Raw genomic sequence first — 25,386 nt, 5'->3', positions numbered from 1 at the left:
GGATCCTACATACCTTATGTGAAGGGTAGGTCAACTGTCTGTTGGAAAGCCGCGACCAGGACTCACCCAAGCCGCCAGCTGCAGCTGTGGGGCAGCGGTTCCACTCCAAGGAAATGGAGCTCGGGGGCTGCGCTGCCTTTGCCGCTAAGGTGTGGCCAGGCATTTCTTTGCCGCTGCCTCCTTCTCGGGCCAGGAGATTTGCCCTGGGAGCGGGCTCCTGCGGCCAAGATCTCGTAGGGCAGCGGTGTCATCAGGCAGTGCCACCCTGCCCCCGCCAAGCCCATTTAAGGCCTTGCCGCCCAGCGACTCGGCCTTGTTCTTTCTGGCGGCGATCCCCACCCTCCCTTTATTATATGAGTGTAATGTTGCATTTTCGTCACAGCTCAAGCGGTTTTTTGGGCATTGGGCTGGATCCAATTTGAGGGAAATGGCCTGCGTGTCTGCTTCCCCCTTTTGGGGACCCCCCAAATGGGGTCTTGGGGTGGAGTCCTTTTTTTGATGCCCAGCTTGGAGCTGTTGTTGGGCTCCACTCCAGGTGGCAAAGGAACCACTTAGAGATTTATGTCCAGTGGGACCACTGTTTGCCATTCCCATTGCTCCCCCAACAATCGGTTTGGGGATCGTTACATCACCTGACAAGGTGGTCAGCTGATGCCTGGATACATGCCCATGCCTTGCCAATTCTCCATTCTGTTGTAATCAATAAAGCTGAGCCTTTTTTCTAACCATTTCAATGTGCATTTGTGTTGTTGTTTGCATTTCTGTTGTGTTGCCACCCATGCCCTAGGACCATAAATACATTCCTGGCCCAATCTCTGGATAATTAGTAATTTGAATTGTGCACAGAGCTGGATCACCCACACCCCTCATGTTGCCTATGAGTACATTGTACACGTATATACTCGAGCTGGCAAGGAAGAATAATCAAAGACCAGAGATGGAAAACTGAATCCATCTGACCCTCACTGGGGCTGGGGGGGGGGGAGGTAGAAAAGTACTTTCACTTGTTTTCTTCCTGTGTCTTTTTGCATTGCTGAAAATGAGAACAGCCTGGAATTTCCCCAGCTACAAAGGGCCAGCACCTTGTCAGAGGTACCAGTTTCTTGGTGTGAGCCAGAAGGTGAGTACACAATAGCTCCTGGCCTGTGTCTCTTTGGCTGGGGCACACAGCCAGAGCCCAGACATTATACGCAATGAGTGGATGAAAATCTCCCACTATTAGAGAGGGAGAGATGCAACGTTAAGTACCTGAAAACCAGGAGCAGTACTGACATAGAAGAACACCTGTTGAACAAGCTAACATTAACACATCATGATTGTAGCCCTGGACAACTGTATAGCTTTTCTGCCCAGTGCTGCTGTATGGACAACTGCATGCTGAATGTGGGGTGTTTATGGTTCTGGGGGCAATCTTTCAAAAAAAAAAATTGGTGATAAAAGAACAAATTCTCTCTGAGCTGGACACCAGCAGTAATATAGGTCAGGCAGAAGAAATGCTTAATACAACATCTGACCTGCTTCTGGACCATTTTGACCCAGTTATCGTGATGGATATTGACAGGATCCTGGGATTTGTGAAGGCCACCATTTGTGCACTGGACTCTTGCCCATGCTGGCAGCTAAAACAATATAAGGACCACAATAATGAGCCCCTGATGACTATCAAAAGCTAGTAACAAACTCAGGGCTCCATCTCTTGGCCACTCAAGGGAGCAAACCATCCATACACCAAAATGATGTGGCCAATTATCGCCCAGTCGATACTCGGCCCTTTCTAGGCAAAGTGATTGAGAGATCAGTAGCAGACCAACTCCAGGTCTTCTTTGATAACTCCATGAGCTCTGGACACTTTTCAGTCTGATTTCAGGCTGGACTATGGGACAGAGATGGCTCTGGTGGCTATAGCTGATCACCTGCATCCGAATGGAGACAAAAGCCATGCTTCTTTGTTGCTCCTACTGGATCTATCTGCAGCCTTTGATACCGTGAATCATGCCATTTGGAGGCAGAAATAGGTATCAGAGGATGTGCCCTGAATGGGTTTAAATCATTCCCTGTGGATCGGACTCAAAGGGTATCTTCAGTGTGAGAGGTGTCTTGTGGGGTTCCGCAGGAAGCAATCTTATTCCCCATGTTATTCAGCTTCTGTACTGGGCCCTGCAAGACTTTTCAACAATCCTAGTGTTTAACTGAATTGAGCCGCAATGTACCAACTGTGCTTGATGATTTCTGTCTCATTTTTTAGAAAACAGATTCCCTTACCTTTCATTTAAAAATTACAATGAGATTAGATTAAATAGATGTTATTGTTGTTGTTGTTTGACCCAACAAGGAACAGTTTCTGGAATATAATTCTCAGATAAGAGAACAGCCTTCTTAGAAGCTGTATAACTGCTGGTATTAATGGGAGGAATAAAAGTTGAAAAGTAAAAAGCTGTGATGTTCTGACCTATGGTGATATTTTGCTACAGTCTGCCCGGGCTGAATGCATAAAAATGCTGAAACGAATAATGCTGAGAGGCTTTCATAGCAGATTTTTTTTTAAAAAAAAAACACCAAACCTCTCTGTCATAACCCCTACAAATGAGTACATTCACTTACATTTTATCATTGGCATAATTAAAAAAAAGTCTCTGGGAAGGGGCATTCTCATTACAATAAAGGACCACTTCAGACCCAATTGAAATGAAAAGAAAGAGCACAGCTTACATCTAGATACCAAGTGGTAATTTCTAGGGAAGCATAAAATGCCAAATGTGTAACAATTATGTTTTATAACTCTGTATTCAAAGGACTTAATAGTATTTTATTGCAGAGAGGCTTCAGCTCAAGCAGACCTATTTTACTGGAGTGCTCCCTACCTTATGTTGTTAAAGCACTTCATCAACTTTCTTTCTTATTATCAGCCAGGGAAAGATGTGATTAATTTTTGAACGCATCTAAGCAGAGTAAAAAAACTGACAGTAACTAATTTTGCCAAGCATTTGTCTTATGCCGTTTACTCAAACTGATAAGTTTACAACGCAGTCCCAAAACAGAGCTACATCCTACTAAGTTCATTGGTTTCAATGGATTTTTAAGTGTGTAACTCTGCTTAGAGATTGTAAATCACCCCAGAAATAGAAAGTATGTCAGGCAATGCTCCCCTCAGTGTCCCAGCAGTGAGATTCCTGTCACCACATTAACTGTTTTTGGTGGTGGAAAAAAACCCTGCTCTTTGATAAGGCTCTATTAAGAACATTTGGGGACAAGAAAAGGAGAGGGGGACAATTAAAACTATGTCGATTACTTAACCAAAACACTGATCAGCCAACAAGTCAGAGAAGTGTCAGGAATACTTTCACTGCTTCTTTCCTTTAATTTTAAAATTTTATCTATAACGCAAACAACTGAAGACATGTTGACCAGCCATTTCCTGCTAGATCAGTTGGAATGAGTTTTTCAAGGTTCCTGGGTTAGCATGCAATGGCCTGACAGCTGAAAATAAAATTCAGGACAAGCTGAAATGCTTATGTTTTTCAAAACCAAACAAAAATCCATTGTATTGCATACAGTATAGTCACATGCTTTTTCTTTTGTCGTTTAGATTAATCTATAATCTACAACTGAGTCATCTGCAATATCTTAATTTTCAAGCACAGAACCATCTTTCATACATAGTTACAGTGAAGCAGAGTACATATATCTTTGTTTTAAAGGACAGCACAAGTTTGCTCGCTGCTGTACTTAGAGGATGTTACTGTCCAAAGGAGTTATACCACTGTAAGCAACATGATTGACTTTTACAGCGGAAAGGGGGGGGACCTGTTATTGCCTTAATGAAAAAAAAATCAATGGAGGCAAAATGAAGACAAGAGATTTTGTCTGAGTTGCAGTTAATACCGGTGAAGAGCTATGGATATTAAAAGGTCAACAAATAAATTATTTCAAGTGTTATGAAATGAATGATTTGACTTCCAACTGTATCGAGTACAAATAGTTCACTGCCTATTAGAACAGGTAATTTTTACCCACGATGCCTCAATTACTGTACCATAAGCAATAATACAGTTGTAAGAGCTGCTCGTTCGATCGAGTGACCTCTGAGAAGGTGGGCTGGGGCAGACAACTTTACAGTGATGGATCACTAAGCCTGGTCTCAAAGTGGTACCCTTCCTTTCCTTCATGGGAACATTACTTCTTGATTCATTTGACCAAAATGGTCCCACTTTCAGGTGTCATTCATTAAGTACAGATTGTGAAGCTTTGTGTTTCTTAGGAAATAATTATGACAATGGCTTTGCATTGTATCCTGAACACTCTACTAAATTACATCATGATGACAGGAATAAAACTCTCTTTATTGTCCAGTTAATGTTTGCAGTGAGATTCATGCAGTGGCCATATTTTACCAGAGAAAGCAAATCATAGTATATGTACTAGGCCAGTGATGGTGAACCTTTTAGAGACCGAGTGCCCAAACTGCAACCCAAAACCCACTTATTTATCGCAAAATGCCAACATGGCAATTTAACCTGAATACTGAGGTTTCCTCCCAGCTGGGTGGCAGGGAGTCCAGGGAAGGGGGGTGGGTTACTCCCAGCTGGGCGGCGGGGAGTCCAGGGAAGGGGGGGCTCTTTGAACTGCTCCGCGCTGCCTGCGGCGGGGAGTCCAGGGAAGGGGGGGCGCTTTGGAGCGGCGGGGAGTCCAGGGAAGGGGGGCGCTTTGAACTGCTCAGGCAGCACGGAGCAGTTCAAAGCCCCCGCCGCCCAGCTGGGTGGCGGGAGTCCAGGGAAGGCAGACGCGACTACTGCGCGTGCCCACAGAGGCGGCTCGACGTGCCAAGTCCGGCACGCGTGCCATAGGTTCGCCAACACAGTACTAGGCTATCTTAAAGCATCAGCATTATACATTAGGAATTCTTGAAAATGAATTTCATCTCATTTGAATCCCATTTCATGAATGACAAGATGGAGCCTGACTATGATAAATGTCCATGGAATCCCTATAGAATAGATTTTAAACATGGGCATCTCAAGAAATTCCCCTTTTACATTGACAACATGTATGTCTATTCACAGTCAAACAAATATTTTACATACAGTGAAAGAAAACTAATTCATTCCATTCTTTTGAGTAACAAAACCAAAGGAGAATAATGACAAATGCATTAATTCCATTTGTTCATTTCCTACTAATCTTCCTTCTAATCCCTCTCTTCTTTCCTCCCTCCTTCACACACCCTCAACAATTACTATGCTGTGAGGGACAACAATTTCCAATATGGGATAGTGTCAGGTTAGTGCTGGTGGTGGCAAAATGAGCAGAGGCTCTTTCTTTCCTCCTGTCTTTACCTGGGACACCATCCTGACAGCTTGGTGCATCCTGGGAAATATAGTGCCCAGAAGATGTCAAACATTGTGTCTAATCTACTTTGGGACTAAATTTGCCTTGGGACTAAATTTACCATCTCTCAGATGATAGTTTGAAACTACGGTTGTGCAAAAAAAAATTTTAGGTGAATTTCAGGTTTGGGTTTTTTTGGCCCGATTTTTTTCAGTAAACCCAAAATATGCCAAATACCCATACCGGTAAATATGGCTATTCTGCTTATTTTCGGGTTTACTGAAAAATTTGGGCCTATTATAGTTAAAGGGGATTTTTTCTGAAGCTCCTGGGGGGCGTTTTTGGAAGTAGAACCCCCAAATTTGTATTGTGGCTGCAAGGGACTCTCCTTCGACTGTCACCAAGGTTTGGAGAACTTTGGGACAGGGGGTCCAAGTTTATGGGCCCGCAAAGGGGTTGCCCCAATCCCCCAGGAATCTGTGAACTGAGCTGTCCATCAGGTTCAAAAGTGTAGTGTTGCCGAGGACTGGTGGAATTAGGCAATTCCAGGCTGGAACCACAAAGTTTGGGGGCTGCCTTCATTTCTGAGTCACCTCGCATGATGTCCATGCAAATGAGCTTCCAAACTGAGGGAAAAGGCTTCAATGCAAGAGAAATAAGGCACGGAAAACATTTCTTTTGGTTACAAATGACATCCTGTGAGCAGTCCTTTATTATGGTCATGAAAAATCAGATTCCAAGAGATGGTCATGGTGTGGGAAAACAATATCAGAGCCGGTCAAAGTCATGACCAAGGCAGCTCATGTTAAGGTGATTAAGGCAGCTCATGTTAACGCCCTAACAAAACCAGAAGAAAGAAAGAAAGAAAGAAAGAAAGAAAGAAAGAAAGAAAGAAAGAAAGAAAGAAAGAAAGAAAGAAAGAAAGAAAGAAAGAAAGAAAGAAAGAAAGAAAGAAAGAAAGAAAGAAAGAGGGGAGAAAGAGGGGAGAAAGAAAGAGGGGAGAAAGCACAGATCCGTGCCTCTGAGCAAAGGTGAATAGTTGAACCCCAAAAAGCCAAATATCTATTCAGCTTTTTTGGGAATAGCCTATTCGGCTTTATCCCCAGGTTTTTGCGTTCGGTAAACCCAAATCCTAAAATGTACCAAAACGGCTCATTTCAGGTTTATTTTCTGTTCGAGTTTATCGATATGCACAACCCTATCTGAAACTCTAACCACTACATAACAGTGACTTCCGTGGGGTGGCCTCTGTTGAACAGTAGCAAGCAGCCAGGCCTGGGTAAGTCATTCAAGTTAGTTGGTAACAAGTTGCCATGCCCCCTCCCCCTGCCTTTTACTGGCAGAAACCAAGGCTGTTTTGGCCACCGAGGTCCTTAAATCTATTTTGGGAGGTTACCCCCCCCCACATGAGTCAGAAGCGACTTAACGGCACTTAACACCACCAACCCAATGTATTTCTTTTAGAATTAATAGTTTTCTTCAAACCTGGAGCTTTTTTCTGGTTCATAGAAAGATCTATCTTGTCTGTTTTAGAGTTCTAATTTAAGTATCCACAAACTTTGCTGTGCTGAAAATTAGATATATTGACGTTGGCAGTGTGCCATTGTTCCTAGTTAAGTTTTCCTTTCCTTAATTCTGTGTTTCATATCAACTAGGTCCCTCCCACACCAAAAAAAGAGGTTTCACCAAGCAACCGGAAACACACTCCAAGTAGCTATTTCCAGGTGGTGCTCTTTTTCTTGCATTTCCATGTCTACATGTCTTCTTTTTTAAATAAAGCTGCAGTCAGGTGCAATACAGAGAACTTTCATTCTGACTTTTTTGATGCAGTTGCTAAAACATTTTACACAGAGAATGCACCCACACATACAGAGGCAATATTCAACCCCAAAACACACCAACTACCAGAGTCACTGACAGCCCATTCCTGAGAAATGGGCTGGAAGTTCTTTGGTGGCAGCGTGACCCTACCGCCAGCATAAGTGCTCTCCTATTCCATGATAAGAGGCACTTACGCTGGCAGTGGGGGCAGTTCCATCAGCGCCTGGGCACGGGGGAGCTGCATGCCACTCCCCTGCCACCACAGTCTCTCCAGGACCCAAATCCTGGAAGAGAAATGCGGCGCCGGCATGGGAGAGGCATTCCCGGGGGGGGGGAGCTGATGTTAGTCAGCTTCCTAAGACCCTCCAGCACGGGAACACCCCCTCCACCAACACCGTTGCTGCGCCAGGTATTTTCCTGCTGCAGCCTTGCTGTTTTCAACGGGGAAAAATGCCCCATTTCCCCCAAAAAATATTTTTAAAGGCTTTTTTTACCCTTTTGGCAGCTGGGAAACCACTTTGAAGGTGGCGCGGCAGCACCTCGGCTACGCAGTCCCCGGCCACCACAAAGTTCAGAAATGAGCTGCCCGTCTTATTCTTACACCACTCTTCTATTCTCCTATACATCGATTAACACCAGCAACTTCTCAGCTCTCTAAGAACAAGACTAATTTAAACCTGCTCTAGTACTGCTGTAGCTGTTGACAGCAATTAGGCATAAGGAGGGATGACTAATTGCAGGAATGGGTACAGAAGGTATAAGGAAGCAATGGACAATGAAGGATTTCATTATTAATTGTATACTGACTATGGGCCACTGAGTGATTCCACTAGATTGAAATTTGTAAGAGGTCACAGGGAAGGTAGGTGAAAGCTTCAATGTAAAACTACTAACCCACAATTTCTGATGACATGCTGTACACACAGAAATTAACTGCCCCATCCTCCCAGCCCAGATCCTTGTCAGGTCAACCTTGTCACATATGAATGTTCACTACAGGAGTGGAGGGAGAAACGCCTTGAGCTTCCAACATGACCAATGAATACAAAGTGAATTCATATTTCTAACAATGTAAAATTGAAGAAACAAACCGTGAGAAACACTGAGTGCACACATTAGTCTACCAATATCTAACAGGCCTTGCCTTTCAAGAGTCTTCTGGACATCTGTGTAAACTTGCTGATCACTTCTTCCCAATCTAAGATGTTATTTTGCTTAACTTGGCCCATTATACCTATCAAATTAAATGAATTTCCTTCCAGGAAAGCTTTTAGAACCCACATCTTAAACGGCAACAGATTAAAGAAACCTCTGATGAACTTCATATGTACGACACTCAAAGAATAATTTATTTTATTTATAATAAGGTGGAATGAGCATGCAAAGCACTGCCCAAGAGCAGTTCAAGAGCCAACCTACATGGCTCCTTGCAGAAGCCAGGCTCTCAGACCGTTATTCAAGTACACCACACTGGCTTCCAACCTAAACTCTCCCCTATTGTGACCTTTCCCATCCAGAGATACCATTTTACTTGTCACAACACTCCTCGGGTAGTTTTCCTTATTGATATTTGCTAAGAACTAAAGACTATAAATTACTTACTGCCCCAACAAAATATTTTTAAAAAGACATCTAATTAGAATCGACTGTGCAGCATGTAATTGACGGCTGCTTGGATTTGCCACCCTGCTTTATTTATGAAAAACTGTCATATGCCAGTTCCCTCCTGGGAGGGAGTTTTTCTGTTTGGTCTCTCCAATGAGCAAGAGAGTGCCGCCCCATGACTGGAGTCTGAATTTCAATTCGAGCAGGCGCACGGCTGAGTTGAATAGCATTTGGCACAATGCAGAGTACAAGCGAGCTACTAAATGGTTGATTTACTAAATTATTATTGGATGAGCCTTTGCAGTTCCAAGGGAAAGTGCATCTCTTCATGGGGTGTTCAAATTGTTCGGTGTTTAAATATTCAGCATGAGGCTAATGTGAACTGATGAAGTGAGACTACAAACATTCACTTTCAATATAGGCGGAGAGACAGAGATGCAACATATCATGCGGCCTGCGGAGGTGAAAATGATTTATATTTAAGGATGTTGCTGCCCATTCCATTACTTTAAGGTGCTCTTAATTAGCCTGGTGTTTGAATGAGTAATTCAGGATGCAACGTGGTAATCAGGATGCAAGGTACTGGTGGGGGGCAGACACAAACAGTCCACCAGATTTGTGGCTGGCTGAGACTACAGAATTCCAATGAGGTCTGCTTCAAAGCCCAGATTCAGCAAAAGGTTTTTAGCTGGCATCATTCTATAACTCGTGCAAAAAAAAAAAAAAAAAAAGGCTTGCCTTCTAACAAAATCAGAGCAGCAGTCAACAAATGTGTTTCTAATATAACGCTGGTTTGTAATTATATGACTTCTGCCGGGAAAAAAAAGATAATTTCTTTACTGCCACCTGCTGGAGCTGGTAATAACCCTTTGTCATACTAAAAGAACAAGCATCCTCACTTTAGAGGACAGTTACGGCAAGCATTTAAAATACTGTGATCCAGGATACTTACAGTAGATTAGAATTTTTTATTGGTACTGTGTTGCCATAACAACATAAAGGCAGCAGATGACTTAAGCTAAAGCTTGCAAAGCAAAAGACTGCTCATCTGGCAGTTAAAATGAATACAGTTCACTTCACAAGTTCCCCATATGGACCCTTAGTGTATGGTAATGAGGATACCATATGGTGAGAAAAGAAATGCACAGAGAACAATTGTGCTCTACTGGATGAGTGAACTGGGTAGGAAGTTATGAGAAAACACAGGAGAGAGATTTGTCTGTGTGCTCTCTAGCTCAAGGGTTCTTTCAGAAGAGGGAATTCCTCTAGTCTTCCCTTAATCCACTTCTTAATGCCTGCATGCACGGATGTGACAAAGAAGCATATTGAACATTTTGTGACATCATTCATCATAAACTGTCAGCCGTGTTTACAAATCAGCCCTGAATGATCTTATACATCTGTAATTCTTAAGAGGTAACAGTGCTAAGTTTTAAGCCAAAGTGCAGGGAAATTTAAGCACTCCTGACAAGCAGAAACATTAGTGGTAATCATTTTAGAAAGCCTTGCATCTTTCTTTCTTTTTTGCATGCATGTTTGGCTGTAAATAATGCTTAAATGTATAACAGCTTTTCAAAAGGAAGATGGAAAAATTGAATAAATACTTTCTTATACTTGCAAAAGAATTTTTTAAAAAAGCAATAATTGATTGGAAGCACAAGGAGGCATTTTCTCTCACGCACTTACAGAACAGAGGACTAACTAGATCCTCAACCTGGTAAGACAGCTTGCTAAAGGCTGCAAAGTCAATTTTGTACTACACATGCTTCATAAAAGATGAATATAAATGCATTAGTTAGACACGGTGAGCTAAATTAGAAGGTCAGGCAGGGCTGGAAGGGCTGAAAAATCACACAACCAATGACTGTAATTACTCTTTTTTTAAGTCTATTAAGTGGTGTTGTTCTATCAAGGCTCAGGGGTATAAGACATGAAGTACAAGATAAAGTAATGTGTATTTATTACTCCCACAGGATCAATTTACTAGATATTTTCAGCTTCACGGAGCAAAATACACACATGCAGCCTTTGTTGCTTTCCTGAAAACGGTGTGTATGTGTGTGTGTGAAAGCATTACTGCTCCTTGAAGGAAACATGTTTATAAGGTTATATCTTTCCATTTGCTACCTCCATTTTATTGTGCATGTGTGTATATGTGTGTATGTGTATATATATATAAGCTCAAATGAATAGTCACATGAGTCAATTGCTTTATATGGCAGGGTCTGAAAAATCCTTTCCCACGCCAATGCTGTAAGAGCTAGATGAACTATCTGCATGATGCTCACAGCATGGTTTGACGCAATCCTTTGGAGAGTTTCAGTGTCAGAATCACAAGTTTCTGAAAGCAATTAGTTGGCATCGAGGTTTTCCAGCTTAGGATAAACATTACAATCCACAACATAGAGCATCAGCACCCAGAACAATCCCCCCCAGTTAATTTGAAAAGAATGGTATGGTCTGAAAACATGTGATGAACACTGCTGAAGTAGTTAACCAGTCAGCACCTGAATGTGGGATACTACCTGGAAACCTATACGTACTGTCCTGCATTGCTCAGAGGAAGGGCCTTTAGAGGAACATTGTGACAGCACACATAATAGTGAAGGGATCCGTGTCATCCTTGCTTTTCATCATATATTAAGGTTTTGCATAGATTCTAAATTACACCATCTGCTCTAATCATTTGCTGAGTAAACACTGACCCACTTAGAAAATGCACTGGGATGTGTACACAGTTCTGCTAACCTTCAAAAAGAAAAAGGGCTTCTTGCCAGCAAATTTGTGTATGGCTTTGTCCTTCGGTGTCAGAGTGCCACAGTCTCAAGAGTCATTCTAGGTGTTACACTTTGTTAATTATCAAACTGACCCCCCTTTGCCAGTCCAACATATTTCTGATCACAATTGGAGCCAATTATCAATAAAATTCAATGGGTAACAAACAAGGAGAAAGAAGGAGAAAGAAAACTCAACCCAACTAAACAGATCAAGTAACCAAAAAGGCTGAGATCAAATAATGAAACAGTTTAGGAGAATATACATTTAATAAATCCACTAGAATCAATACATTTGCAGATTTCAGGGAAACTGGGTGCAGTCAATCTGAAGACTCTGATGAACGGAAAGATACCAATTCCACAGTCAGTATGTTATTTATCTAATTTTAATGAAATTAATTTTGGGGTTTTAAAAATGTATATATTCTTTGGTACATTTGTTCATATTTAGTCTTGAGATGGTGCACTGAACTGCTTTACATGATCAGCAAGCTGCATGTGTTCATATGATTTGTATGATTGTGTGTGTATATAATTCATTATTTGTACTTCTCAATGAAATTCAAATAACATTTACCAGTTTTATACTGCTCTCTTACCAATTTGTGAATCTAAAGGTTTTTGTTTATTTATTCTTTTCTTCACTGTACAAGATATATCAAAAATATTGTACAATGGATGATGTTTTCAAGGTCATGCAAGGAGCATGTAAGTTGGAAAACAACTAGATTTTAGAACCATTGTTCCAAAATTGAACAGTGGTCTGTTCTTCACTTAGCATTAAGGTTTAATGGAAAATAGAATTCCACATATCCTTATTAATATTTCCATTTGAAATAAGAGCTTTTTCATAATTGTTCTTCTTTCTCCAACCCAAGAAATCTTAGAAATGAAGTCATTGGACATATGGTCCTACTAAAAAAGCCCAACATCTAAAAAGAGTCCAAACAACTTAATGACAAGACCACCTTTCTTAACTGGTACAATCCACAACATAAACACCAAGTCAACCCTGAATCTTTGTAGCAATTAACCACACTCACATCAAAATCTATCCTTATTGAACCAGTGAAACCCCAAATAACGAACTGTTCAGTTTAACAACTGGGTTTTCTCCATGAATGAAAACTCATGTCATCTGTTGTTATTATTCTGGAGCCAAGAAATATTAGGAATACAACCAGTAGTGGCATAAATTCAGATGACCATCAATGCTGTATACTATGAATAAAATATTATGCTGTGGCATCATTATAATTGATATAACAGTTATTCATATAATTCTACAGCAGTTATCTTGCATCACAGACTTATAGTACTCTGCTGAGAATATGTTACTTCTATGTTTAATGATTTTGTATTTCCTAGTGTCTTTTTGCCAAAACAGTTGCATTATCACAGTAGAATTTTCACAGCTCAGATTCCAGATATTAAAAAATGTTATATAGTCAAATTTCATAATATATTCTTAATGTGATCCTGCAACTACATATATGCTCTCCTGCATAATGTTTATTTATTCATCCAGAAATCTAAACATTTAAATAATCTGGAGTCAGGAGAAGCAGACATGGTGTTTAATCTAGACAAAATTGGTGATTTCCACTACTTCCCCCTTCTTCCTGCACCAATTTCCCCTTGAGTCATATTGGCTGCAGATGGAGGGGAGGGGAAGAAAAGGTCCACTCCTGGGGTTGCCAGCCTCCAGGTGGCACTTGGAGATCTCCCACCAATACAACTGATCTCCAAACGACCAACATCAGTTCCTCTGGAGAAAATGGTTGCTTTAGAGGGTGGACTTTATGGCATTATATCCTGCTGAGGACCCTCCCCACCCCAAACCCCTCCCTCCTCAGGATCCACCTCCAAATTCTCCAGGTATTTCCCAACCTAGAGCTGGCAACCCTATCCACTCTGCTAATGGAAATTTTAGTTGAGGTCCACCCATGTAGTACAATACAAGATGTTTAAACCTTAGGTTGCCTTTTGAATAGAGACAAGGAGAAAAAACTAGGAAAACAGAGGTGGCAGACTAAAAAGTTACATAAAAGTAGAGATTTAAGAAGTGCAAATCATACGCACAAATCATACACACAAATCATAATTTCCTGATTCTAATGTAACATCCAAAGTGGAGTCATGCATGTAAACACCTATCCGCTATGAAACCTCAGATGAAATGAAAACCATGAGTTTTGCTTCAGACACTACATTATCTATCATTATTTTTGCTTTTGAGTTCCCAGGTTCCACATTTTAAAAAAAAATCTAAGACTGAATTTGCAATTTTGTACCATCATAACGGTGTGTACACTATTTTTATATTTACTTTTTAATGTGTTTAATAATTCTCCCCACCACCACCACCACCAAAGCTTTCAAGGTTTACATGCCTATAAAATGTCATGTGTGAAGTAGTCGTAGTAGCTAAGTAAATTCAGATACATAGCTGAAAAGTACTATACTATTACTGTGCAGCAAGACAAAAACTTATGTCTTGTCTTTGGCATTAATAACATATGGTTGAAAATACTTGGATCAGGCTATTTTAATAAATTAGGCAATTCCTATGGGAATAATGCACATGAAATAGATAAGAATGAAGAGAATGGTCTCTTAAACAATGATATATATGTTGGTTGAGCCTCCTGGTTTATATATCTGAGCTTGCTGTCTCTAGTCTAGGAAGTATCTTATATTGACAGAAGACCTGCGCAGATGACATGGAATCTGGGGTAAAAAATGTGGATGGAGGAGTGCATTAGAATCACATACAACATCTATATTCCTCACCTCTATGTAGCTTCTGCTCAAAGCTTAGGTGTGTGCAAGGTTTTTGCAGGGTACAGATCACACATGTAGTTTATGCACATGTAAATTCTACGCAGTGAAAATGTAGAACCAGTAGGAATAATCCCCCTTCCCTCTCCATGCATTCAATATTGCTAGATTACACGTTAACCGTATCAGGCTTCTGTAAGAAATGTGTGTGTAGCACACACACACATACCCCCTATTAACTTCAAAACAAATCAATACTGTTAGAAACTTTTTAATTCACATATACAGCACATTTTGCTGACCTTTGGCAAGCGTTCAGGGTCACCAGGATGCCTTGGGATGACCTTCTGTAATCTCTGGAAACCATAGTCAATGGTTGGTTCATTCAGAGCTGAAACAACAAACACATAATTATATAATAAGCAGTAAGGTAAAGTCCTCCCTTACAGAGTACAATAAAAGGCAACACTACTGAATAACTTGAAACTATCACAGCAAACTCCATCCATGCTCTTTTCCACTTAAATCAGCAATGACTGTGAAGCTGCGGTTCAAACACTGTTTGAGGTTAGATGTGAGGCTTTCGCTGAGTATCTGTGGCATCATGGCAGCAAGTCTGTACTCTTTGTAAACAGCTTTTAAGTAAGAAACTATTATAATTCAGGGAGTTTTGATAAAATTCATTTGATAAACGCTTCAGATGCTACCTTTCAAGTTTCCCACTGTCATGTTACAAGAAAATCCTTTTTGATGGGGGGGTGGGGAGAAGTAAAAAGAAAGGAACCTCTTGCATTTCCAAATTATATTATATATTTGATCCCACCTATAAAAGTTGCATATATTTTCCTTGAGAACTAGGCAGTGAAGAAATAGACTATGCTATTGTCGAAGCTGTTATGAAGTAATCTCGACTCACAAGAAATAAATCACATGAACCAATAGGAACAGCATGTGCAGCTAGCTAACAGCTATTCTGTAGCTCTTCTCTGATTGAGCAACCTTGCCAAATATTGCTTGTACTTGTAGACTTGCAGTCATCAATCACATTTTGTAAAGACTGACCTGAAGTTAAGGAATAGTGACTTTACAGATTTTACACTGAACCAAACACCCATCTGATCATAGCCAGGATGTTGATGAAATAAACAATTCTTAATAATGTAAACCGCTTGGGTACATCTGAAGTTCTATGGTTGTTAATCAGTATAACTGATCATGGTGATCTTTAATTATTATTCACAGCCAGCCTTGTTGGATGGAAGCAATGTGAAGCAGACTGCGTCAAGTGGCAGAGTCCAGAGAGGGTATCATTTTTTTTCTTTCTTCAAAATATCTATCATTGTGTTTATTAAAATATAATAAACTTGAGTCTAGAGCAACATGTATCCTTTGGACGTTTAATATCATATCCTGCTCTTTTTTTTATATAGCAATTTGTGATCTAAATTAAACTTAGTTCTGTAGAAGCAAGTTGTCAAACATAGATGGGAAGGCATTCCATATATTTTTCAGTCACATATACAATAAATGGGATTTTCATTGCAATAACTGGTAAGATTTCAGATTAACTCTTTTAATCATTCCCATCAGAATGAATTAGTTCTTTTTTATATCCTTGGAAGATTTTGCCATTGATTTTAATGAGAGATGGAGTGAACACTCTTCTCTATCCTACATAAAACGTGTTCCTTTGTCCCCAATGACCTACTACAAAATGTCTTTTTATGCATGGAAAAATATCAATATGATTTTTTAAAAAACTTTCAGACTGAGTAAGTCAGTATTTGTGTTCTTGATATCCATCCATACATTAAAAACAAGTTAGTGCATACCATAGTTAAAAAGCATTCCCATTACCCTAAATTTCAAAAGTACTATTGAAAGTACTACCGACTTCAAAAAACTGTATTACATTCAAATAGGTCCCAAGGCTAATGGAAGCAATTTGTGTACCAACCCAAACTGACTGGCCTACTTTTCAAAATACAGGTATGATAATCTCATGGTTTTAAAAGGACATTTAAATTGAAAGACTGTGAATATAGTACATAATTATACCAATAGCACCCTTTAACTTGTCAACTTGTAAATCTAAAAGGCTATCAATCATTTCTAAAGAGGAAATAAACCTTAAAATTCTTTGATTGACTGTGCTTACTTTTTATGTTTTTTAAAAAAAAAGACAAAGAAAGAGAGGGAAAAAATGTATTAAAGTGGCCAGAAATCCATTTACTAAAGTACATTGTTTTACATAGGTGAGTAAAAAGCCAATAATTACATCTCCAAAAGACATCTAAATCAAAGTAAGTACTTTCCTTCACTTACGTATTTTAAGTTACGTGGAACTTCAAGCAACTTCTTTATTAAAATACTTTTCCAAATGCAATGCTTATTGAAGTAGCTAATAGAATAGCATTTTCATTTAAGGTAATGTAATCATTTTTGCAAATATAAGATTTAAGCCATTTTCTCCTATCTAAACAGTAAACTTTCAACCTGTCTCTTGTGTGAATTAACTAAAATTACACCCAGGTGTACAAAATCTGTCTATCTATGCTAGTGTATCAGTTAAGGCACAATATTTATTATTCTTTCCATTTTATGAATTACTACTTAAACCCTTGAGGAAGAACTTTCTTTCACATTAGATGTTCACAGAGTAAGCCTTGGAAACTCTTCACACAGCCTTTCTGAAGCTGTAATTCATAAAATCCAAGACATTTAATACAAGAAAAAATTAAGCTTATCTGTGAAAATCAGAACAGGGGATTAAATTATTTCATGTTTCCAAAACTGCAATTTACATTGTCAGCTTTCCTTTACCACACTTTAGACAGATGGATCTTCTGAACTAAATGAATCGATTACTGTCATAATTATGCCTGGAAAATACATGCACTTGAATTTTCTATTTTGTTTAGAAATCATAATATAAAAGGTTGTCTTTCATTTTTTTCAGTATTTCATATAATGAGCTCCTGCTGTATCAATAAAGCTTGGACTATTAATTGAATGAGTGCTTGATATACAGGGGAGAGGAATTTGTATCTCTAGCCATGCTGCCAACTTAAAGCAGAATGATCGACACTTAATATCAGCAATTAAAAGAACCTGTTCAAATATCATATGGAACTCATAGCTTGTGGAAGTCTCAGGAAACTAATTCAGATGGAATGGATAATAATTGAATTAGATACATTTTAATGTTATTATTTGAGGAAAATAAACATACTCTACATGGAAAATGTGGAGATATCAGAGACGCCAATACAAAAGTCAAAGCTGGCAAATTTGCTTCCCATGAGCCAATGTTTTTATGTCTCTCTCTCTCTCTCTCTCTCTCTCTCTCTCTCTCTCTCTCTCTCTCTCTCTCTTACATACACACACACATTCTTTCTTTCTGTTACTGTTTTTTTAGGAATGCTGCTTAAGTAATATTTGTCAAAAATACCATAAGCACACTAGTAAGGGAACACAAAAAGCTGCAATCCAGAAAACCACACAACTGCCACTTCAATACAAACAGGCCTGTTATTGTCCCAAAGGCTTGTCTCCCCAAGAGGAAAAATGTCTCTTGCTTTTTAATATTTGCTTCATATGCTTTTTTGTTTTTTTGTTTAAAAAAAATCAGCAATGGAAATGCAATGAGTGACGGTCAACAAACACAGGAGCGCTGAAAGTCTCTCTCTCTCTGTGTGTGTGGCTAGTAAAGTATGCAAAACCAAACATCCCTCTTTCATGACACAGGTTCTCGGAATATGAAAACACTACTGTGTGCAACTGTCCTAGCCCACCCTGCTCATCCGTAACCTCTAATAATGAAAAACAATGCTTAAAAGTGCAGATCTAAGCAGTCACACCCTTCATCATGTAAGTCAATGGACTGAGATGGATGGAACACTGCTCTGTAAGTCTACTTTATTTCCAGGGTACCAAGGGTCCTACACAATGGACTTTATCATCTTTTTCGTTGTTGCTAAGGCAAGGTCTAGTGTGGATTGCATACACTGTATTCCTGTAGCAGTACAAAATAGTATTATCACAGAGTCACTGCATAACCAATGGCTATATTTCATGGTCGCTTAATCATGTTCAAAGAGATGACAGCCTTTCAGAACCTAAAGGAGGACAGTGAAATTCTACAGATGGATGGGAACTTTTCATTGTTTAATGGAAAGAAATATATTTATTTAACTACTGAGTGTTACTATGCCGTGTTAGCACAGTGCAACACTGGATCCTACAGAGTGTTAAGTTTAACACAATTAACTATGCAATGCATGAAGAAGGGCATTGCCACACAGAAACTTTTGAATGTCTTTAGCATGCTGATTTCAATACATCTTGTCCCACAGTACTGTATTCTACACTAATTCCTCCTATCTACATGTCAAAAACAGGGAAAACACAACTGTGTCCAGTGGAACAGTACAAAGGGATGTATACCATTTCTGCATAAACATCTTCATCACACCGTTTCTCTTCGTCTCGGGTAGCCAACCCTCCCAATTATTAACTAAATGTCAAGGTATAGCACTCCTTTTCCTGTGTTTCCACATGGCAGCCAATCCACATATGGGCATCCCATTCAATTCACAGGATCCATACAGTAAGCTACATTACATCTTTTCCTAAGGTGTAACATTTCCCTTGCAGAAAAGAATTTTTTTTAAAAAAAAAAAAATCATGTGCCACCTTCAAATAATAAAGATAATTCTTTCAGTGTTTGGTCAGATAATTCAAACAATGGTGATCGGAAAATATGGCATGGAGTGCTCAGTCTGCCAGGAAACCCCATGACCCCAACTGACTATTAGTACTGCAAGCAATGGAAACTCTATAGAGCCACAGCCTTGACAGAGCAAGTTCCCAACCAATCATCTTGGTATGCAACAAGACTTTAATTGGCCCATAGGGGAGCATAAAAATCTACTTCACACACACATCATCAAGTGAAAGAGTGTATTTTGCAAACCTCACATGCAAAGAAAGTTTTCTTTCTTAATTAAACATCATTAAATGAAACCATACAAGTACTGGGCTATTTTTGTTGTGGTTGTTGTTAATATGATTTACTCTTCATAAAGCTTCCTTTTCATTAATTTTGCCCCAAGTGCTTATTCCCATAGGCAATGGAAAATGGAAATGGGTGGAGAAAGCCCTGGTAAGACACAAGGCTTGGTGTTACAGAGACTACTGCAAGGCAAATTCAAGAGTTTCCCTACTTTTATTACTTTGTGTGTCGCTTTTACTTAAACATAGTCTTGTGAATTTAATTTCCTTTTTCTTTACTGTACTGTTAGATGACCTCATTCTTTACAAGGAACAGAATAATATGTAGCTAATAAGAAATGTAAAATTTAGATTTTATAACTACATAGAGTCTAACAAACAGGCTGTACATTCATTAGATTATAAATAACATTTCACAATGACATCAAACTCCCAAACTAGCACACTGCCTCTGGCTTCCTTTGTGACTTTTCCTTGTTCAAATTGTAGGTGCAGTTGAGCTAGTAGCCAAATCAGACTTGTTGTCATCAAACATAATTGTACATATGCTGTGCTACATTTTATTATACACACACACACATTCAACATCAGTTAGAACCTAAGTATCCAAATTAAATGTCTGTGGCAACCCTGAGCTCTCAAGGAATGCAAAGTATAATTGAAACTGAAATGGTAAAGTTGGTCAGGAAACACACAGATACCCTTCATCACAGTACATTAACACTCTTTTTCTCTCTCTTTGTCTTTAAGGCTAAAGGTCATCTACAGATGATTGAGCTCACCCACCCATCTGTAATGTGTCCATTCACCAATTTATCCATGCACCACAACTTCCCATTACACATTTACTTCCATTAGGATTGCCATCTCCAGGTTGGGAAATACCTGGAGATTTTGGAGGCGGAGCCTGAGGAGGGTGGGGTTTGGAGAGGAGAGGGACTTCAATGCCATAGAGTCCAATGGCCAAAGCGGCCATTTTCTCCAGGGGAACTGTTCTCTGTCACCTGGAGATCAGTTGTAGTAGAGGGAGATCTTCAGCCACCACCTGCAGTTTGGCAGCCCTAACTTCCAAAGAGTAATTCTACCATAATGTGTTATAAATAAAAAGCATGGACACAGGACAAATGCCCATGCTGAATGATTCAGGGCATAGTTTCCTATAACAAATAAATCTACTTACATCTGCCATTATACTATTGTAGGCCTCCTATCTTCCTGCATTGAGAGGTGGAGGCAAAGACCTATATATAGCATATAGCAATTTGGGAGGAAGGAGGGCAGGTGGTGAGAATGCCAACCTCCCTGATGAGAATGTACATCTCTCAAGTCTCTTATTTGTTTAAAAAACAAACAAAAACCTTGCAGGCGATGCTTTGATAGACCCGTCTAGGAATAAATTCTACCTCCTTCCCCAACTCTGTGCAAGACAGCTGACCAGAGTAGCATTGTTGAGGGTGTGTATGAAGTCCAGGCACACTTGGATCCCTGTCAAACTATCAGACTACAAGCGGAATGCATCATAGGCTTATGAAGGCACACAGAAGACCAGAACTGTATAATACACAGAAAGCAAGATCTATCCTAAATATTAATGAATTGTTTAATTCCAAAATCTTGGATAAAATTTTATGTTCAAATATATTAGATACTAAGTGTTAACAGTGAGGCTTTGAGGTCTCACTTGTTATATTTCCCGCATGTTTCAGCTATTAGAAATAATTAACATGTTGAATGCCCAGGAAAAAAGGAGGATAATTTTGAAATGATGAAGGATAATAGAGTATTTAAATTATACAACAAATGTAGCTTGCTATATTTCTTAAGGGAGGAAAACCTATAATTCTGGAGCTTCCAGCAGCCTCTGGATTCAGCATCCAGCAATATTACTTACTCCTATAATTGTTCAGATTTTGTCCCAAAGAGTTTTGACAATAATAGTTATCAGAGGGGAAAATCATAGCAACCTGTCTGATAAACATGTTTCCCTGACCTCCTACCCCGGTGAGAACTGTGACACTATACTTTTATCATCTTGTGTGTGCTCAGAATGAGCTTAGAACAGCAATTGCCAGGAATAGGCAGGCGATAAACTGCATTGATTTAACACATCTTGTTTTCAATCATGCTCGGATTTTCTGAGCACACATTTTTCCTGTACTCCAGCTTGTAGCTTTTATCTGACGAGCTGATCCCTTTTCACTGGAAAATGAAAAGGTCGCACAATAAGACACGGTTTACTGGAACTCCAACACGCACCGGGGAAAGTATTTTAGATAAATACTGGCAGACATCGTGGAGCTGAATTTCAACACCACAATTGCTTAACAACAATACTTATTACTCTCCTAGAACCAGTCTACATGCACCTTACATCTCACAGTAGGGGAGAATACTAAGTTAGACTTGGTAGCTAAAAAAATACCTCCCTCAAAACTGTTTAAAGATGTAGTACTTCTTTAAACTTTTATAACTAGTCCTGAAGTAGGAAAAAAATTAAACATCTTTTCTGTACTCCATTAAACCCAATGTGGAGTTCTATTTATTTCTTTATTTACAAAATGTATACCCTGCCTTTCTGCCCTCATCAGGGCCACCAAGGCAGCTAAAACATTAAAAACATACTTAATAAAAACACATCTTAAAAACCATGAAAACCAAACAAAACACATCATTCAAACAATTAAAACCAAGTTAAAATACACATTCATAAAATGGTCAGGAAGGAGGGATCACTGCGGGAACACCAAAAGAAACAGAAAAGTTCTTCACCCCCTGGCGGAAGATGGCAAAAGAAGGGTCAGGCAATTCTCTCAGGGGAAAGAGTTCCAAAGTTTTGGTGCCGAGTCCAAATGATATTTGCTTTATTGTTAGCAAGAGTAGATTTGATGCAGCTGAAGTGTTCTTGTTTTTTTTTAATCCCAGACATCACCTGACCAAACATTTTCATTGTTTGCATACTGCCCATGCTTTTATATTCCCTCAGTAGTACTTCTCATGGTCTTTACACTCACAGCAATGTAGGGTTGCCAGGTCCCTCTTCCACACCAGTGGGAGGTTTTTGGGGTGGAGCCTGAGGAGGGCAGGGTTTGGGGAGGGGAGGGACTTCAGTGCCATAGAGTCCAATAGCCAAAACAGCCATTTTCTCCAGGTGAACTGAACTCTATCGGCTGGAGATCAGTTGTAATAGCAGGAGATCTCCAACTAGTACCTGGAGGTTGGCAACCTTACACCAATGGTGTCATTTAAGCCAGGTGGCAAGTTTAACCATACATATTACAATTATGCTGTCATGAAATGTAGCATTGTGGCATCATTACTAAAACCATTAGAGTTACCATGGTTAATAGCTGCAGGGCAGATGAGTATGGATGCACCAACCTGCCAGCTTTCAGTTCTTGAATGTTCAGGGAGCTTCCTTACTTGTTTAATATTCAAGGGATCTATCAAATTTTAATCATCTGGATTATGCTTGTTTTACACTTCTTATTCATATTGTTTTCAGCATTTTACTCTTTTTAAACGATTGTAAAGTGTCCTGAGGAGGGAAGGCAGCATGGTACAGCTCGATCTCCTCAGATCTCGGAAGCTAAGCAGGGTCATCCCTGGTTAGTATTTGGATGGGAGACCACCAAGGAATACCAGGGTTGCTGTGCAGAGGAAGGCACTGGCAAACCACCTCTGTTAGTCTCTTGCCATGAAAACCCCATAAGGGGTTGCCATAAGTCGGCTGCGACTTGACTTTACACACACACACACACAAAGTGTCCTGATGTCCAAACTGCTTCAACTGCTCTATAACACTGAAATCCTTTAAATGCATGTGAACATCCAAAACCATTATATATCTCATTCCAAAACAGACCACAGAGTGTGGATATGCAAAATGGAGCAAGATATACATATAGGTAATTTCACTACAAACTTGAAGGAAGTCCCAAATTTGCACAAATATCTAGAATCTAAAACACACCCACAGATATGTATCAGGGGATTAATCTCTCAAAACGTAATGGAAACAATGTCTGTAGCTTTAAGAAAATAACATTCATCGAGCTCTCAATGAACCTTTGGGAGGCTGCTAGAAACCACAACAAGATTGCCTTGTGGAAGCAACCATAGTTGAATACGCCATGAAGGTAGGGGTGCCAACCTCCAGGTGGGACCTGGAATTTTCCTGGAATTACAACTGATCTCCAGACTACAGAGATCAGTTCCCCTGGAGAAAAAGGCAGCTTTGGAGGATGGATTCTATGGCATCACATCCCTGCCGATCTCCGTCCCCATTGCAACTCCGCCCTCCCCATACACTGCCCTACATATTCAGCAATTTCCCAAGATGGGATTGACAATCCTACATGAAAATCCTACATAAAGGTCATCTAGTACAGCACCCAATTCAGTGCAACAATCTGTAACTATAGTATTCTCAAACCTCCAAAGTTTTAACTGTACAGATGAAATAAAAAATTCCTTTACTACAAATGAGGCCAAAAGGACTAGGAGGTCAAAGAAAGAAAACAGTGTAGGGAAGAACTACTTTGAAACAGTACACAAAGTTCAATTATTGAAATATATAATGACGGATACTAATTCCAACAGAATTAAATATGTATAACTGAGTGCATGAATACAGGCACAAAGAAACCCAGGTTGTGTTTGACCAAGAAAACAGAAGTAATTGTGCTTGTAAGAACAGAGGCTCACTGCCGGAATCAGGAAAAAAAATTGCTTGCTTTCTTCAGGACAATGCATGGCTGGTGAGAAACATTTAAGTTTATTTCCTTTTTTTAAAAGCATCAGGAATTGCTTGTTTGTCAGAAGCAAAAACTGTATGAGCAGGACCAGTAGCCTCATTTGGGATAGCAAATCCTGTTTCCTTTCCAAGAGGATGGCTGCAGTTGTCCCTTAAGTACCTTAAAACACAGGGAAACCGGATTATCCTTGTAAAAAGTTGCCAAAATACTTTTTGTTTTACAGAGGCAAAGTCCTCAGGGGATTGTTTAAAACCCAACTAATATTTTTGAGTGCTGAAGTTTGTAGTGATACCTTTTACACTGTCTGATGTGTGTAAAAACATATATGACTACATAGTCCTTATCTGTTACACATTTGAAAAAGCTAAGGAGATGAAGTTATTCTGTCTAAATATCAAGCATAACTTATGCTCTAGGGCTTTGGGTAAGTGGATTTTCAGAGTGCAAGTATTTCAAGAACAGACATATTTGTACTAAAAAAAACTTTCTCAGGGATGCCATCTTATTCCTGTCTTGACTGTGACACAGAAGACTGAAATGAAGCATTTTAGAGATTAAGGCCGAAAACGCACGGGCACTTACTCCGGTCTCCGCCCAGTCTCCTCCCATTTTATTTCCAGTTCCAACCAGGACCAAATTCTTGCAAATGAACGACACCTCAGATGCTGCTGGCTGAGCGTTGTCTCGACCCAAAATGAACCCGGCTTTGCGAATGAAGACCCCAACCGTTAACCCTGGCTCACCTCAGATTAACAGGAGCCTATTCTTCTGCCGTCATGACGTCCCGCATGCCTCCAAACCCCTACCTGTGCAACCTCACCCCCTTTCGTTTCCAAATTTTTTGAAAAGTGGGAGCGCAGGGCTGTCATTGGTCAGTGAGTCGGCCAATCACAACCGGGAGCGTGCTTTGCTGAACGGCCAGGAAGTGCGTGTCTCCGGCGTTTTGTGTTTTGACGGGCAGATCAGCACGCTGACTCGCCACGGATCAAGAGAGGTTCTGCGCACAGATTGTCCCCCCGCCCGGTTTGAACTGATCCTGGCTGGAACGGGGAGGACACTGGGAAGAAACAGGAGTAAGTGCCCGTGCGTTTTCGGCCTAAAAGATGGTCTATTGGTTCGTTAAATTAGGCTGATCAACTCCAAAGTAAGAAGAATTCAATGAGTGTTGCCACTTTTAATATGATCATGGCTAGAGACCTGCATAAATTGCACTTAGTTCCAGAACTTGATCAGCTGTCCATTCAGCATTTCCTATGCATTTAATGCACGGGCACAAAGGAAAAGCTGACATGATGTGCACTGTTATAATT

The 25,386-nt window shown here is 39.9% G+C and overlaps 1 protein-coding gene across 6 annotated transcripts in view; it reads right to left on the bottom strand.

Annotated features, from left to right (window-relative positions):
• Positions 1-25,386, bottom strand: part of EBF1 (EBF transcription factor 1) — a 394,943-nt gene that overhangs the window by 30,308 nt on the left and 339,249 nt on the right. For all 6 annotated transcript variants that reach the window (XM_056856959.1, XM_056856963.1, XM_056856964.1 and 3 more), the window contains exon 11: positions 14,612-14,700. In XM_056856959.1, the coding sequence (XP_056712937.1) occupies positions 14,612-14,700 (89 nt within the window). The remainder of the gene's footprint in view (positions 1-14,611; positions 14,701-25,386) is intronic.

Source organism: Euleptes europaea, chromosome 1 (genome assembly GCF_029931775.1).
Source record: "Euleptes europaea isolate rEulEur1 chromosome 1, rEulEur1.hap1, whole genome shotgun sequence".
In the NCBI taxonomy this organism is placed as follows: Eukaryota; Metazoa; Chordata; class Lepidosauria; order Squamata; family Sphaerodactylidae; genus Euleptes; species Euleptes europaea.
The sequence above is the reverse complement of the archived record's forward strand: the minus strand, read 5'-3'. Positions and strand labels throughout refer to the sequence as shown.